Source organism: Colletotrichum phormii (assembly GCF_030913505.1).
Source record: "Colletotrichum phormii strain CBS 102054 chromosome Unknown BDP81scaffold_22, whole genome shotgun sequence".
Taxonomy (NCBI): Eukaryota; Fungi; Ascomycota; class Sordariomycetes; order Glomerellales; family Glomerellaceae; genus Colletotrichum; species Colletotrichum phormii.
In genome coordinates this window covers 613,304-626,825 of record NW_026851464.1, presented here as the reverse complement: position 1 = coordinate 626,825, position 13,522 = coordinate 613,304, and the positions used below count along the sequence as shown (strand labels likewise).

The 13,522-nt window shown below is 53.0% G+C and overlaps 4 protein-coding genes across 4 annotated transcripts; 2 read left to right on the top strand and 2 right to left on the bottom strand.

Moving 5' to 3' along the window:
• Positions 1 to 384: 384 nt before the first annotated feature.
• Positions 385 to 2,704, top strand: BDP81DRAFT_500320 (uncharacterized protein; the record flags this gene model as incomplete). The annotated part of the gene is made up of 6 exons (XM_060595507.1): positions 385 to 456; positions 544 to 965; positions 1,124 to 1,301; positions 1,382 to 1,996; positions 2,141 to 2,349; positions 2,435 to 2,704. The coding sequence occupies 6 exons, from the start codon at positions 385 to 387 to the stop codon at positions 2,619 to 2,621; spliced, it is 1,683 nt and encodes a 560-aa protein (XP_060440984.1). The 3' UTR covers positions 2,622 to 2,704.
• Positions 2,705 to 3,441: 737 nt separating this feature from the next.
• On the bottom strand, positions 3,442 to 7,591 carry BDP81DRAFT_104148 (uncharacterized protein). Its single transcript, XM_060581398.1, has 2 exons — positions 6,682 to 7,591; positions 3,442 to 6,603 (listed from the first exon to the last, which is right to left on the bottom strand). The coding sequence occupies exons 1-2, from the start codon at positions 7,468 to 7,470 to the stop codon at positions 3,475 to 3,477; spliced, it is 3,918 nt and encodes a 1,305-aa protein (XP_060440983.1). The 5' UTR covers positions 7,471 to 7,591; the 3' UTR covers positions 3,442 to 3,474.
• Positions 7,592 to 11,136: 3,545 nt separating this feature from the next.
• Positions 11,137 to 12,474, top strand: BDP81DRAFT_453303 (sphingolipid long chain base-responsive protein LSP1; the record flags this gene model as incomplete). Its single annotated transcript, XM_060592813.1, has 5 exons — positions 11,137 to 11,193; positions 11,254 to 11,311; positions 11,408 to 11,541; positions 11,600 to 11,783; positions 11,843 to 12,474. 5 exons carry the CDS (start codon positions 11,137 to 11,139, stop codon positions 12,472 to 12,474), a joined length of 1,065 nt encoding a protein of 354 aa, XP_060440982.1.
• A 388-nt stretch (positions 12,475 to 12,862) lies between these two features.
• On the bottom strand, positions 12,863 to 13,300 carry BDP81DRAFT_398184 (LSM domain-containing protein; the record flags this gene model as incomplete). The annotated part of the gene is made up of 2 exons (XM_060588418.1): positions 12,863 to 13,093; positions 13,190 to 13,300. The coding sequence occupies 2 exons, from the start codon at positions 13,298 to 13,300 to the stop codon at positions 12,863 to 12,865; spliced, it is 342 nt and encodes a 113-aa protein (XP_060440981.1).
• Between the last annotated feature and the right edge of the window lie 222 nt (positions 13,301 to 13,522).

Sequence of the window (13,522 nt, the reverse complement as noted above, 5' to 3'; positions counted from 1 at the left end):
CGAGGAGGACGGTAGGCCCGGCGCTACCTTCCGCATCGTCGACTTCAACCTCGTGATGGACACAACTTTCGCATAGCACGAGGCTGACATTTGCTCTCTCCGTAGAGTCGATCGCGAATCTAAACCACCCTCCTCGCGTGGATCCCTTGACAATTCACACTTAGAAATCCAATCATGCCGAAGACCGGGGCAGCGAAAAAAATCGACTCAAGAAGCTCCTTGGGACAAGCATGATGGAAATGAACTCCAAGAAGTGGAGATATTGTTGAGGTCCAAGAACATATATCAACGACGTCTCTCTGCTACTTCCAAGTTCAGATCTCACTCAGAACTAAAAGCATTTACACTCATTCGCTACTACCAACTTCATCCACGGAAGCTACCATGCGCTGCCGGATCCCTCTTTACCTGGCAGCAGCCGCCTGCGCATTTGCCGCTGAACAGCCGTGTAAATGCGTGAGTCCCAAAGAGCCCCTCAATGTTCCCGTCTTCCGAATTTCTTCTTTCTCTCCCGTGGCTGACGGCATTTAAATTTCTCCCTAGATCCCCGGAGACTCTTGCTGGCCAACCGAAGACCAATGGATCACCCTCAACGAGACCATCTCCGGAAAGCTCATCAAAGCGGTTCCTCCCGGAGCCGTCTGCTACCCATCCCGCGCCGAGTTCGATCCCGTCGCCTGCGATGCCCTCTTGAAGCGTTGGCCTTCCTCAAGCTTCCACTCGTCCCATCCTTTCAGCATCCAGGGGCCGCTCCGAGCTAATGACAGCTGCTACCCGATTTTCCCCAACGGAACGAGCATCACTGGTGACGTTTTGGCTGGCTCAAAAGGATGCTCTCAGGGCTCTTTCCCTCTCTATGTCGTCAATGCTACTGAGGCGTCGCACGTCGCTGAGGCTGTCAAGTTTGCTCAGGGGCACAACATGCGCCTAGTTGTCAAGAATACGGGCCATGCTGGGTCTGAGAAGTAAGTCAATATCTCACATGGAGAACGCCTTCCCGATCAAACGTTATCGTGGACATGAACTTACAATCAATGGCAGGAACACCGCTCATAACAGCTTGTCGTATGTGACCCTGACGTGATGTGTTCGGACCGAGTTCATACTTACAAAGTTTCGTCAGTGTTTGGACTCACAATTTCAAAAACATCACGTTCCACAAGCAATTCCGGCCCCAGGGCGGCGACATCTCCAACTCGTCTCTCGATATGGCCGTCACGATAGGCGCCGGCGTACAGGCCGGCGAGCTCCATGCAGCAAATGCCAAGAACAACGTAATGGCCGTCAGCGGCACAAATCTGGTGAGTAACAATTCCCATCCTCTCTGCCCAATCCTCGTCCCCTTGATTCAAGCCAACTCATGATAACCTCCAACGGTCAGGACGTCGGCATCGCAGGATGGTCCGCAGGCGGCGGCCACGGCTACAACACGGGCGAGTACGGCATGGGCGCCGACAATATCCTCCAGGCCACTGTCGTCGCGCCCTCCGGCGATGTCCTTACCGCAAACGCCCACGTCAACCAGGACCTCTTCTGGGCTCTCCGCGGCGGCGGCGGCAGCACGTACGGTATCCTCACCAGCATGACGGTCAGGGTCTATCCTTCACTGCGCGCCACCCTCTGGACCTTTGATCTTTCCTCTCAGAATGTGACCACGGCACGGGAGTGGTGGCGCACCATTGCTGCATTCTACGGCCGTCTTCCGCAGGCTCACGAGCGCGGCGCCCAGGGGTATTACTCCGTCATAGGACCGCCGTCTTCCGCCGGTCTCGCGCTACACGGTGTTCTGTTTGGGTGGGACATGGCCAACGGTACCATGAGAGACATCGTTGCGCCCCTTCAAGAACTCTTGGACCAGTCGTTAACGGCACATATCCAGACCACGACGTCCTTTACCGAGTTCCCTTCCTTCTTTCAGATGATGCAGGCCCTTCCCTCGTCGGACCACGCCGGCACAACCCGAAGCCAGATTGTGTCTCGGCTGTTGTCGCGCCAGGTCCTGACTGACAAACAAGACGAGCTGGCAAAGACGCTCGAAATTATTGGCCCGAGCATGGAGGCTCCCAAAGCAAGCCAACGCTGATCCGTATCTCAACTGAGAGTACTATTGAGGGCTCTGTAAGACTGACTGGCTTCGTAGGATGGATTCCCCAACATTGCCATGTCAGGAACATTAACAGCAAGTTGGAAACCGGTGAACAACTCCCTGAACCCCGTCTGGCGCGATACAGCCCTACACCTCGTAGCAACGCAGGGCTGGGACGCCTCGAACGCCACTGAGACCATCGATGCCGCCGTCGACCGTCTCATGTACACCTCCCTCGAGGCCCTTCGCGAATTGGACCCCACGTCTGGAGCATACCTCAACGAGATGAGCTACTTCCTCTGAACCCACTGCTGGCATATAACACAAGCTCCGCCCTTGCTCACAAAGATCGCAGGCCAGTACGTTCGAGCCAAGATGGCAAACATCCTTCTTCGGCGTCAACTACCCCCTTCTCCGCTCCATCAAGGCCCGCTACGATCCCAACGATTTGCTCTGGTGCCCTACCTGCGCCGGTAGCGAGGGCTGGGTTCAGCAGGAGGACGGGACCCTGTGCAGAGCTTTCCGGCCGCTGTAAGATCTGGATAAAGCACAGGAGCTGAATGGTTCTATCGTTTGTGTCTTCTTGAGCTTCGGCGGTTGATTTCCGTTGGAACCCAGGGCGGGTTGGGGCGTGGTGCAAAGCTTATAAAGGCGATACATCGAGGTGGAACAGGAAACCAAACCGCAGGAAGGCTTTGTTATTATTCTCTTCTCTGTTACAACAAAGCAGCAAACGCCGTATAGCGTAAGCAATGCTACTTATCTCTTGTGGTCTTGTTACCTGCGATCGCTCCTGGCTAGGCTTGAAAAGGGGGGAGGGGGGCTGAGGAGTGGCAGTCAAGTCTTCAACAGTCGGTGTTCTGGCAATAGGTCTAGGGGGTTGGAACCAGATGCAAAGTCCGATTGGCAACAAGACGGTGAAGTGCCAAGATTTCTGAATTCAGGCGCATCTTGTCTTGAAGTAGGTATCAGGCCGGGCTGGCGTCCATGCCGTTTAATCACGATCTAGGCAAGCTGGAGAAGCATATTGGGAGAGCCATAATCTATGCAAGTACGTATATTCGGTGGATAATGCATTTGCCCTGGTAAGACGTTTTTAAGCATCCCGTCCGCGGCATGAGATATGTATGCTTCGTACTCCTGAATACGCCTGTAAAAAATGTAGACCCAGGGAAGATGCCGCCGTCACCCATAACCAAGCTCCGTATGACTTGAGGAGCTCGTTCAACTACATGCCTTCTTTGAATGCAAAATGCGACCTCAATTACCTCCCCACCCATCCCATCTCATCCATCATAGCATGCTTTGTAACCGCAGAGTAGCGCTCAGTTGATGTTCGTCCGCGCTGCCGTCACCTTACTCGGTGCGCGTCATGATTGCTGTTGTTGTCAAGACTCCTCGTCGGATGAACGAAATCGAGCTGGAAGTTTCCTCTGCCTAGAACCACGTTTGAGACCAACAATGTCGTCATCGTCGTCATCATCATCATCGGAGTCTGAACCAACGCCAGGCATCTTAAAGCTGGACTCGCTGTCATTCACCTCCAAAGGTCCCAAAACCCTCTTCTGCATCCGCCTCCTTCGGGATGATGGGGTAAGAGTGAGAGGCTCTTCGTCCGAGTCCACGACAGCATCCGACTCGGTAGGCAAACGACGCGCTCTTGATACCGATGTGCGACCACCCCGAGATGCCCCACGAGCTGTGATCGAATTCCCCTCAGCCCTCCGTCGACCTCTAGATCGCGAAGGAGTCGCGTCGATCTCTGCTTCATCTTCGTCAACGTCCATAGGATCCTCAACGGATTGAGTGAGAACAGACGTTGTAAACTTGCGTCCCCGAGCAGACCTCGAAGGCTGGCTCAGGTCAACCGAAATCGTGCCTCCCTCTATTTCAGGGTTCCGAGTGAGAAGCGGACTGGCGCGAATCTCATTTTCCACATGCTCCACCTCTGGCGGCTTTTCCACGGCAGGGCTCGGCGGACGAGGATTTTTCGGCGGGCGTCCGCGCCTCTTCTTCGGGGGCGGCGTATCATTTGCTGGCTTCTCGAGAACTGCTGAAATCTTTGCGTTTGTTTGAGAGTTGCTAATCCCGTGGGAATTGTTAGGACGTGCCCGACCACGCTTACGAGGGGTCGTTCGCGCGGAGCCATCCGCCTCTGAGTCTGACGGCATGATAGAACCCATCGATCTGACGCGTTGGATTCCGCTTCGGCGACGAGATGCGGCCGGTCGCTTCCCCTTGGCTCGCCCTTGGGCATTCTCTTCCGATTCCAATGACGGATTAAAGTCCTCATCCTCATCATCGCTCTTCACAACGCGCTTTCGCTTCCGGCTTGCAGGCGGTGCCACATCGACGTCGGCCAAAGCTTCATAATCGTCTATCGTCACCTGTGGCGCCTCTTTCCGAGCTCCCGTGCGAACGCTTTTCGCAATTTTCGCCGTGGCAAGTTTCTGCGCAGCTGATTTCTGCGTGCCGTCGACTCCCTTTCGGCGTCCGCCCCGGCCACGTTTGACCGGTATTATTCCTTCTTCTGCTCCAGACTCTGCGTCTCCTTCAATGTCGGCCTTCTCCTTGATCATCTTCTTAGTAAGATTAGGGAAGTTTTCGCCGTAGTTGAAGAAAAGCTCCTCGCCAGCCTTGATGTTGCGTGTTGCCGAAAAGCGAATACGGTATTCGCCATTCACGTAGAGAATGCCGGGCTGAACATTGGCATTCTCTACAGCATGGTTGATGTAGCGACTGAGATTGCCGTAGATAGCAGCGTCGACCCAGATGCCTTCGTAGTCTAAGAGACTGAACACATATGATGTGCTCTTCTCTACGGAGAAAGCCTCGCCGCGGCGTGCCTCTCTTCTGACCCCTTCGTCCGCCACGATGAGCTCGCCCGTGTACTCAATTACGAATTCATCCTGTGCGATGTCTTCTGCGGTGAATAAACCGTACCCACAGCCTTCCAATTGACTCTTGCCGAGAACGACAGCTTTGCTGACACCTCGTTGGATGGAGGTATTCTGGCAACCCGTCTGGAAGAGCGCGTCGTCGTGTCGGTTTTCAGGATCGGCCCGCTCAACCGCACCGCACGTTCCGCAAAGGTCTGGGTCACACTCGCGATTTAACTGTACGCAAATGCAAGGACGGCCCTCCTTCTGTTTCTGTAAACACGTTTTGCCGCTGCCATGGCATCCGCAACCTGTGAATTTCCAAGCGCAACACTCCTCTGTGCAGCGGCAGAAGCGCTCACACAAAATGTCGTTCAGTGCACATGGGCAGTCGTTCTCTTTCGAGCAAGGGCCTTCGTGATGGCATGGATCGTTGGATGGGCGGACCTTGGTGTCGTGAGAGTTTGTCTCTGCCTGCCAGTCGCCCAAAAGCATCTTTCTCTTGCGATCGTACCAAGGAAAGTTTTTGGCTCTCGGTGGATCGATCGTCTCAATGGGTGGAAGCCTGATATCTAGAGATTGCAGATGGCGATGAACATCCCGACAGTCTCTGTTGAGAATCTCAGCAGTAGCGCATTGGGCCTTGACCCGGACCTTGTTATGATCCAAGATCGTGAACAAGCTGCGTAGTAAGAGAGTCTCATCTTTGGTCCATGGCTTTCCCTGCGCATTAGCACTGCCGGTACCATGGATCTGGTAGCACTGCCTTTCACACGGCGGGGGAGACTCCAGCGGCTCTACTGCATCACTAGAAGATACCGTGCGATTTGCTGAGAACATACGCCCGTACATGCCGATGCAATCCATGGAGAAATTGCGTTTGTGGTTCTCAATGCTGTAATCTCCATGCTCGCAGGAATTGCTGTAGCATATGAGACAGCCCATGACCGTGTGAGTCTCGATCCATTGCTCCAAAGAGTCCACTTTTTCGCTGTCGTCTTGTCCACCTTTTGCTGTCTTCTTCGATTCGACAATTTCGTCGACGGACTTGTCAAGCTTCAGCACGTCACGGAGGAGAATTTCCTTTCCTTTAGGAGCGTCGTGGTAAAAAACTTGGTCAAACGCCTCGGTGAATACTCGTGCAGCTTTCAAAGCCCTTGGCGTGGTCGCGGCCATGTTGTCGTCGCTGTGTAGGTTGACCAGACTCGTCTTTTGCTGTGGTGTGATAGCATCATCGGAATTAGAGCTTGCCATATGGCGGATCAAGGTAGTTCGATTACAGTTGTCGATGGCGATCTTTCTGAGCCAAGAGTCCAAGAATAGTGATAGCGTCGCGGTCCTTTCCTTTTTGATAGTCCGGGCGACCCGTTGGTCACGGCTGCCGAGAGTCTCGAAACCACAGCTTTTGTCCATTCTCTCCAACTCACCAAGCCAGAGATTGTAGTCTCGCTCCTCGTCAGGGTCGAGATCTCGAATGACGGGCACGAATTTGAGCATTGAGTTGGGAGACAAGACATTCTTGATGATTTCCGTATGATGAAAACGATACCTGGGCACAGCAGGCTTATCGGACTTGACGCACACTGGGAGGTAGTGCGTAGCTCTGAGAGTGTCCACCTTTCTCCCACGAAAATGTTGCTTTGAGGAGGTTAGTCACGTGCATTTTTGAAAACAGTGAAGTCTTCGGGATGCCCGAAGAACAACAATTTGACTCACTTTGGCCCGGATTGTCATGGTGGTACCCGTTTGCTCAGCATCAGCTGGGGCCAGCTTTACATCAGCAAAGTAATCTATGCCGGTCTTGACGCGCGTTTCGACAGGTTTGGTAGACCTGAGAGCGTAGAGACACAGTTGCGAATGCACATTGCTGATATCGGCTGAGTAACCCCGCAGCGAAGTAATGACTTGCCGGACATCAGAGATGTCCTTTTTCGGGGTCTGCTTCTTGGAAACGGCGGCTTGCTTGGGTGACTGATGGCTTGAGGGTCGCGTAGATGACGGCGGCGTCACCTGTTGAGGCGTCTTCAACGGCGCCTCAAGTCGCGGCGGTCGAGGCATCTCGCCGTGTAGACCGTCTTCCAGGTCGATTGAAGAAACCGAAGGTTGAACGGATACTGGTGGTGGCGAAGGATCCAAGACTGAGGCGGCATTGCTGGAAGCGGCGGTTGAGCCGCCGCTCGGATCCGAAAGGCTGTGCGCAAGGCCCAGAGGAAAACCCGGAGGGCCTTGACTCTCAACCTTGGTCCTGCCGAGTGGCGCGCGATCGGCATCCAATTGGTGATGAATGGAGGATCGTGATACGGGACTCGAGTTGAGGGTAAGATCGATGATATCAATCTTTTTCCTAGACTCTTCTTGATCGCGGAATGGAGGCTCTGCCTGAGCGCGGTTCATGTAGTGGGTGGAGGCGGGATCGGTATTGAGTGGGAGAAATCTGGCGTAGTCGATGTAGGGACCTTTTCGCGAAGGATGGTCCCGGTCGGACCCAGCGCGGAAGGGGGACATGTCGAAGGACACCTCAGTGATTAAGGTAGGGCAAGGGCGCAAAGAAAGCGACGGTGGTGGCGCCTTCTTTCCCCGTCTCTGATGGCCTCTGCTACGTCCTCCTCACTTGCGTGCGCGAACACAGACAAAGACACGGTCGCTCACCATGCCCTCTTTCCCCGTTGTCAGCGTAAGCAAAGCCTGTAAACATTGACTATGGGAGTACCATGCTAGGCCGCCGCAATAATGAGCCGCTGATGCAGTCAAGTCAAAACAAAAAGTGGTGAGTGATGATGGCGACGAAAAAGGGGAGTGGCTTTCCACGAAGGTCTCGGAAATGGACTTTGTGAGATGAGGTTGATGATGAGAGAAGATGAGATATTGTGAGACGCGTTGGTGAACTGCGAGGCTAAGCGCGTTCATGAAAGGAAAGAGCTGGAGGGAGAGATTGCAACGCACTAGGCCGAAACTGGGGCGGGGAGCAGGGATTGCACTTCGAGCTGTTCGCAATCCCGGCCCAGATATTGTTTGGCTCCTTCTTTTTCCGTGCGTTGCGGACTGTCACTACAACTCTTTAGAGACTTGTCGACTCCCAAGTATCAGGCTCCAGATGAGAACTTTCTCTTTTGCAATCGATTTTAAGCATTCACTGAGTGAGTTTCAGTCATTGTTTCGATACGTTGCGCCAGACCATGCTATGTTTGTGACCACGCCTCAGGTACTTACCGAGCCGGATAACTAAGAGACTGTAGGTACTTTGTGCCTACAGTCTTCAAGCGTAAAAGATACTTGAGAACCTTAACAACTTACTTAACCACCCTGCCTAATACTGCATTGCTACACGCGGGTTTTGATTGCTTTTTACAACTCATGTATCTTGATTCTTGAACTTGCTTGTTAAGTTTGGACTTCGACACAAGGAGGGAACCGTGCAGTGGACTGACTCTAAAGCCTGCGTGTCAATTTCCGCCTGGGTTGGGTGTCTTGTAAAGCGAAGCGAAACGCAACTACTGCGCAGATAGTTGTCTTCTACAACAGCCTTCCTTGTCTTTACTCCTCCGTATGAGACAGGTAAAACACTCTATCAACGCATCAAACACATAGACGCAAAGAGACTCTATGTTTCCACAACCGAGGCAAGTCGATTCAATCAACTCAAGAAACTAGTGCAAACACGACGAGACAGCACCATGCCATCCTGAGGTAAGTTACTCGGCCGTGCATTGCAGAGTTCAACGTTCAAAGGTGTCAACCCTGGCAATCACGCGATTGACAGCCAAATGTGATATGCTCTCTTCCATACACCCCTCAGTTAATATGTGCACTCAAGCGCAGTTCGACTATTATTTTTTGGTTCAATTCGTCTCGAATTTCTCATAACAAGAAAGACGAAATTACCACTAGAAGAGCGGAACTGAATGAGTTAATCAAGAAACAGATTACTTATTGATTTGTTTGTTTCTCTACACACATGTCCTTTCGGCAGCTGCGCTCGTTAAAGCTTACGACAGTTGATTGTGATAGTTTGACCACGTTGGTACATCTTGTTGTTGAACCGGGTACTGGGCGTTAGGTGGAAGAGATTCTCATTCTCACGACGATGCAAGAGAGCCAACGGTAAATATGTGTTTGACATGTAACGGGGTGTGAAATGCGAAGACTTCTATCAATGCGGTCCTGTGCTCGACACTTTAGGTCAACAATGCCAGGTCAAAAGTTTGCCAATGCCATTATGCCCACCACCAAAGATGTTCCCCCTTTTGTACGATTAAGCTATTATATGAGAGCAATCCACCTCGGTACTCTCATGCATAAAGGCGATAGTGGCCTATATATGTATAAATATACCTAGGAAGCTTATCTCGGGATTTCGGGATTTTGGTGATAGATCTTCAATGGCGTGGCTAGACTTTTGACCAGTGGTTGTAAGATGGTTAAAATGGTACGGATATCGAAGACGATTATTGCTGAGTCATGCTACCAGCTATCATGGACGAGACTAGAGTACGGATCCCCGTACCTCACGTAGTAGTGTAAAACCCCTGGCAACCGGATAGGATTAATCCGGCCATGATGCTACAAAAACAGACGAGATGTGTTTGGAAATTGAAAGAACGGACCAACAGGAGAGGGCGGCGCTAAGGAATGGTTCGCGCAGTCAAAAAGGAATCGATGAAATCATCGCACATTACACGGCCAAGCACAGTTGGTCTAGCCTCCAAATACCTGGAGAAGGCCGTGCCGAACCGGACGGCATTCGGCGCTAGCATCACAAACCTTGGACGACAATGTGATTTGATGAGTCCACTGGCAAGACGGAGAGTTTTGAGGGCAATTTGGTTGTGTCTTGAGGAATGTCTGATGTAGTTTATGTTTATAGCCCGACGGTCTGCTAGGTAAGCACGTAAGGAAGGTACTTGGCTTGGGTATTGAAGCAAGGCTTTGGGCAGTGACGGTGATGGGAACTGAGAGTTGATCGTCCGCCTACGGTCTTTGTACCTTATCCGCGCAAATGCCCAGATGGCAGTCAAAAGGTTAAAAAAGCTAAGATGGACCAACCCATGATCCATCCCAGCCCACCTGCGTGCTGCTCAGTTCAATAGTCCAACCCCCGTCGGGACCTGCAGATGGCCTGGTAATGGGAACAGATAGGCATGGGTTGATGGGGCCCTCTTGCAGCTTGCGTCGAAAGCTGGCTGTCTTCCTCATCCCAACTTCCCAAGTCGGTCCCCTAGAGCCCGGCCGTCCGTTTCATGAACCCACATCGGGCGAAGGGTTCGTAGAGACGGCGCCATCCCGGAGGACGATCATCATGGCTGTGCTTGGGAAATTTCAAATGGGAGATGCCTGGCCATGCCTGGTGGTTGGTCTTTGGTCCCTTTCTCCCTCCCAACCACGGCACGCCGCACGCATTGGATGGATTCCATTGCTCGGTGTCAGGTAACTTAGCAGGGCCTCTTCTGCACTTTTCAGCTAACGTAGGCCGGGCTAGACCGCAAAGAGGGGTGACTTTGGATAGAGCCTTGGGGGTTGTAGCTTTTGACGGCAACATCGGGCTGGATTCAGCTGAAAACCACGCCGTCAATACCTGTCATGTGGGGTACTGCTCTTGTACCCGCGCAGGCCTGCAGGCACCAGGTTAGCTGGGTGACGCTGCGAACAACGCCAAAAAGTCGAGCTAAAGACACTGATGACGTCGTCAGCGCGAAAGAGGCACCGAGGGGGAGGACCATTCAAGGGGGCAATGGGGGGGGAGGGGGGGAGACGGCACACACACACTCCCCGCCAGACCGTCACCTCTCAGCGCCTGTGTACGAAGTACGCGCACCTTGTGTTGTCCGTCCCGTCCAGTCTTCCATGTCTCTCTGTCTCGTCCAGCCCACCTCAAAGTCCCGTCACCTCCGCAACAACCTCCCCTTAGACCACACCACTGGACCCTTTCCGGCGCCTACATATAAACACCCGGCCTCGCTTCATCCCCAGGCCCCCTTTGATCCGACCTCCATTTGATCTCTTCCCACTCATACCCCTAGTCACACCCCGCGATACCCTGCTTCCCAGCGCACCACTGCATTGAAGGTTTACTCTCGTCGATACCTTAAACAGATCGATTGTCTACAACGACTCTATACCGCCGACGCCGTCTTACCATCGCCATCGCTGTCAGTCAACGTCACTTCCGACATCATGCATCGCACATATTCCATGCGCCAGTCGAGGGCGCCCACCGCCTCGCAGATCCAGGTATGCGCCCAACTTAGCAACAATCTTCGATGTATGGCACGATGCTTACTGTAGTTATAGAACCCGCCTCCGCCGCCTTCTTCCACCAAGTCTGGTCGCCTGTTCAAGGGAGGATTTGGTAAGTAGTATTCTCTTCATCATTACGCGGCATTTGCGCCATGTCATTCCTCATCTTGGCCACCCGGAGGCACAATGGGCTAACAAGCGAATTCAGGCCATGCTCTTCGCCACAAGTCAGCCGGTGCCTTTGGCCCAGACCTCGCAAAGAAGCTGTCTCAGCTGGTAAAGATGGAGAAGAACGTCATGCGCAGTCTCGAGCAGGTAGCAAGAGAGCGTATGGAGGTTGCTGTAAGTCGTCCGAAAGTATCATCATCCCGTCATACATCTGCTGACTTCGATTTTCCAGCAACAACTTTCCATTTGGGGCGAGGCTTGCGACGAAGATGTATCCGATGTAACCGACAAGCTTGGAGTTCTGCTCTACGAAATCGGCGAACTCGAGGACCAATACGTCGACCGATATGATCAATACCGTGTCACGATCAAGAGCATTCGTAACATTGAGGCTTCTGTTCAACCCAGCCGAGACCGTAAGCTCCACCCTCTGCTGAACCTGTACAGTATCGGTGCCTAATTAACTTGAACTTAGGCAAGCAAAAGATCACCGACCAGATCGCTCAGCTCAAGTACAAGGAGCCCAATTCCCCCAAGATTGTCGTTCTTGAACAGGAGTTGGTGCGTGCTGAGGCCGAGTCGTTGGTCGCAGAGGCCCAGCTGTCCAACATCACGCGCGAGAAGATTAAGGCTGCCTATACCTATCAGTTCGATGCTCTCAGAGAGCACTGCGAAAAGGTTGCCATCGTCGCCGGCTACGGAAAGCACCTGCTCGAGCTGATTGACGATACTCCCGTCACTCCCGGAGAGACGCGCGCAGCTTATGACGGATATGAGGCTAGCAAGGCCATCATCCAGGATTGCGAGGATGCTTTGACCAACTGGGTCACATCTCAAGCTGCTGTGTCTTCCAAGCTGTCAACTCGCGCACGCACCCTGTCAACACGCCGCAGAAATAACATCAGGGCACGTGCTGAGGGAGGTCACGACCTTTCGGGGCAAGATGTTCCGTTGAACGACGACTCGTCGTGGACGCGGGCCCATAACAAGGAAACCGAGTACAGCGACGAGGACGAAGAGGATGACATCCACCACTCTGTCGTTGGTACTGATGACGGCCTCGGCGGTGAGACGAGAGGCCGCCAACACGAAAGCATTGCCGCATAAGATGATGACTGGATGTCCCTGACCTTAGGTCAATCCTCCCGCTGTTGGTATTGGACAGCATTGAGCACACAGCTCGTAATGGCAGTAATGTTCGGGTTTTGGCAAAAGCCAAGGAAAGCGTTTAGTACAGGTGTTTAGGAATCGGTGCCTCGGTAATCTAGTCGAGGTCGACTTGCTATGGTGAAATAGGATGGAATTTTATGGTTTAGAATAATGCCTTATTTTCAGCTCTTAATGTCCAGTCTTTTATAACCAGACGATGAACAACACCGTGCTCGTCGCTTGATGCTTGATAATATGTGTATGTCTCCATGCTACCAGTCTTTAACGCTTCAGAATTCCTTTACCACCTGTTCCAGTCGCGCAAACAGTCAACTAGCTTCGAGACCTACACGACAACATCGGCGTATGGATTCCGGCCCCCGATCTGACTCGCGAATTCTTCCACTTCAATCTTCACAATGTACTGCCCAGGCACCACGACCAAGCCCAGGTACCTGGATGTCATGTCCATCGTGACCGAGGCGGTTCCTTCTGTAGCCTTCTTGGCGGCTTCGGCCCGCTGCTGCGCTGATGGCTGGCGGTATTCGTAGGTGTGTGCTAGAACGACATTGCGATCCTATCAATCCGACCGATGTCGGCAGTCGTTAGCGAAACGATCACGACGAGGGGAGCCCATAGGAGGGGGGTTAGGGTTGGAGGGGTGGTAATTTACCGGATCGGTGCACTTGAACTGGCCAAGGAACATGCGACCATCAGTGGCTAGAACGCGCAGGTGTTTGTTGAGAAGCGAAGTCAGGAAGTTTCTTCCCTCCTCTTTGTCCATGGCGACTGGTTGACGGCAATGTTGGACATTGCTTTCCAGGCGTCGGGGAGAAGTGAAGGTTCTCTGCAAGGATGGGATGGCGCATAAACGGCTCTGTTACGAACAGTCCCTTTGGCGGCGATTGCTAGCGGATGAGGTTCGTGCCCCGCCGCTCACATTTGTGCCCAATCGATAAGCCTCGATAACGACGCCTCGGGTGGATGCAAGCGCGTCATGACCTTT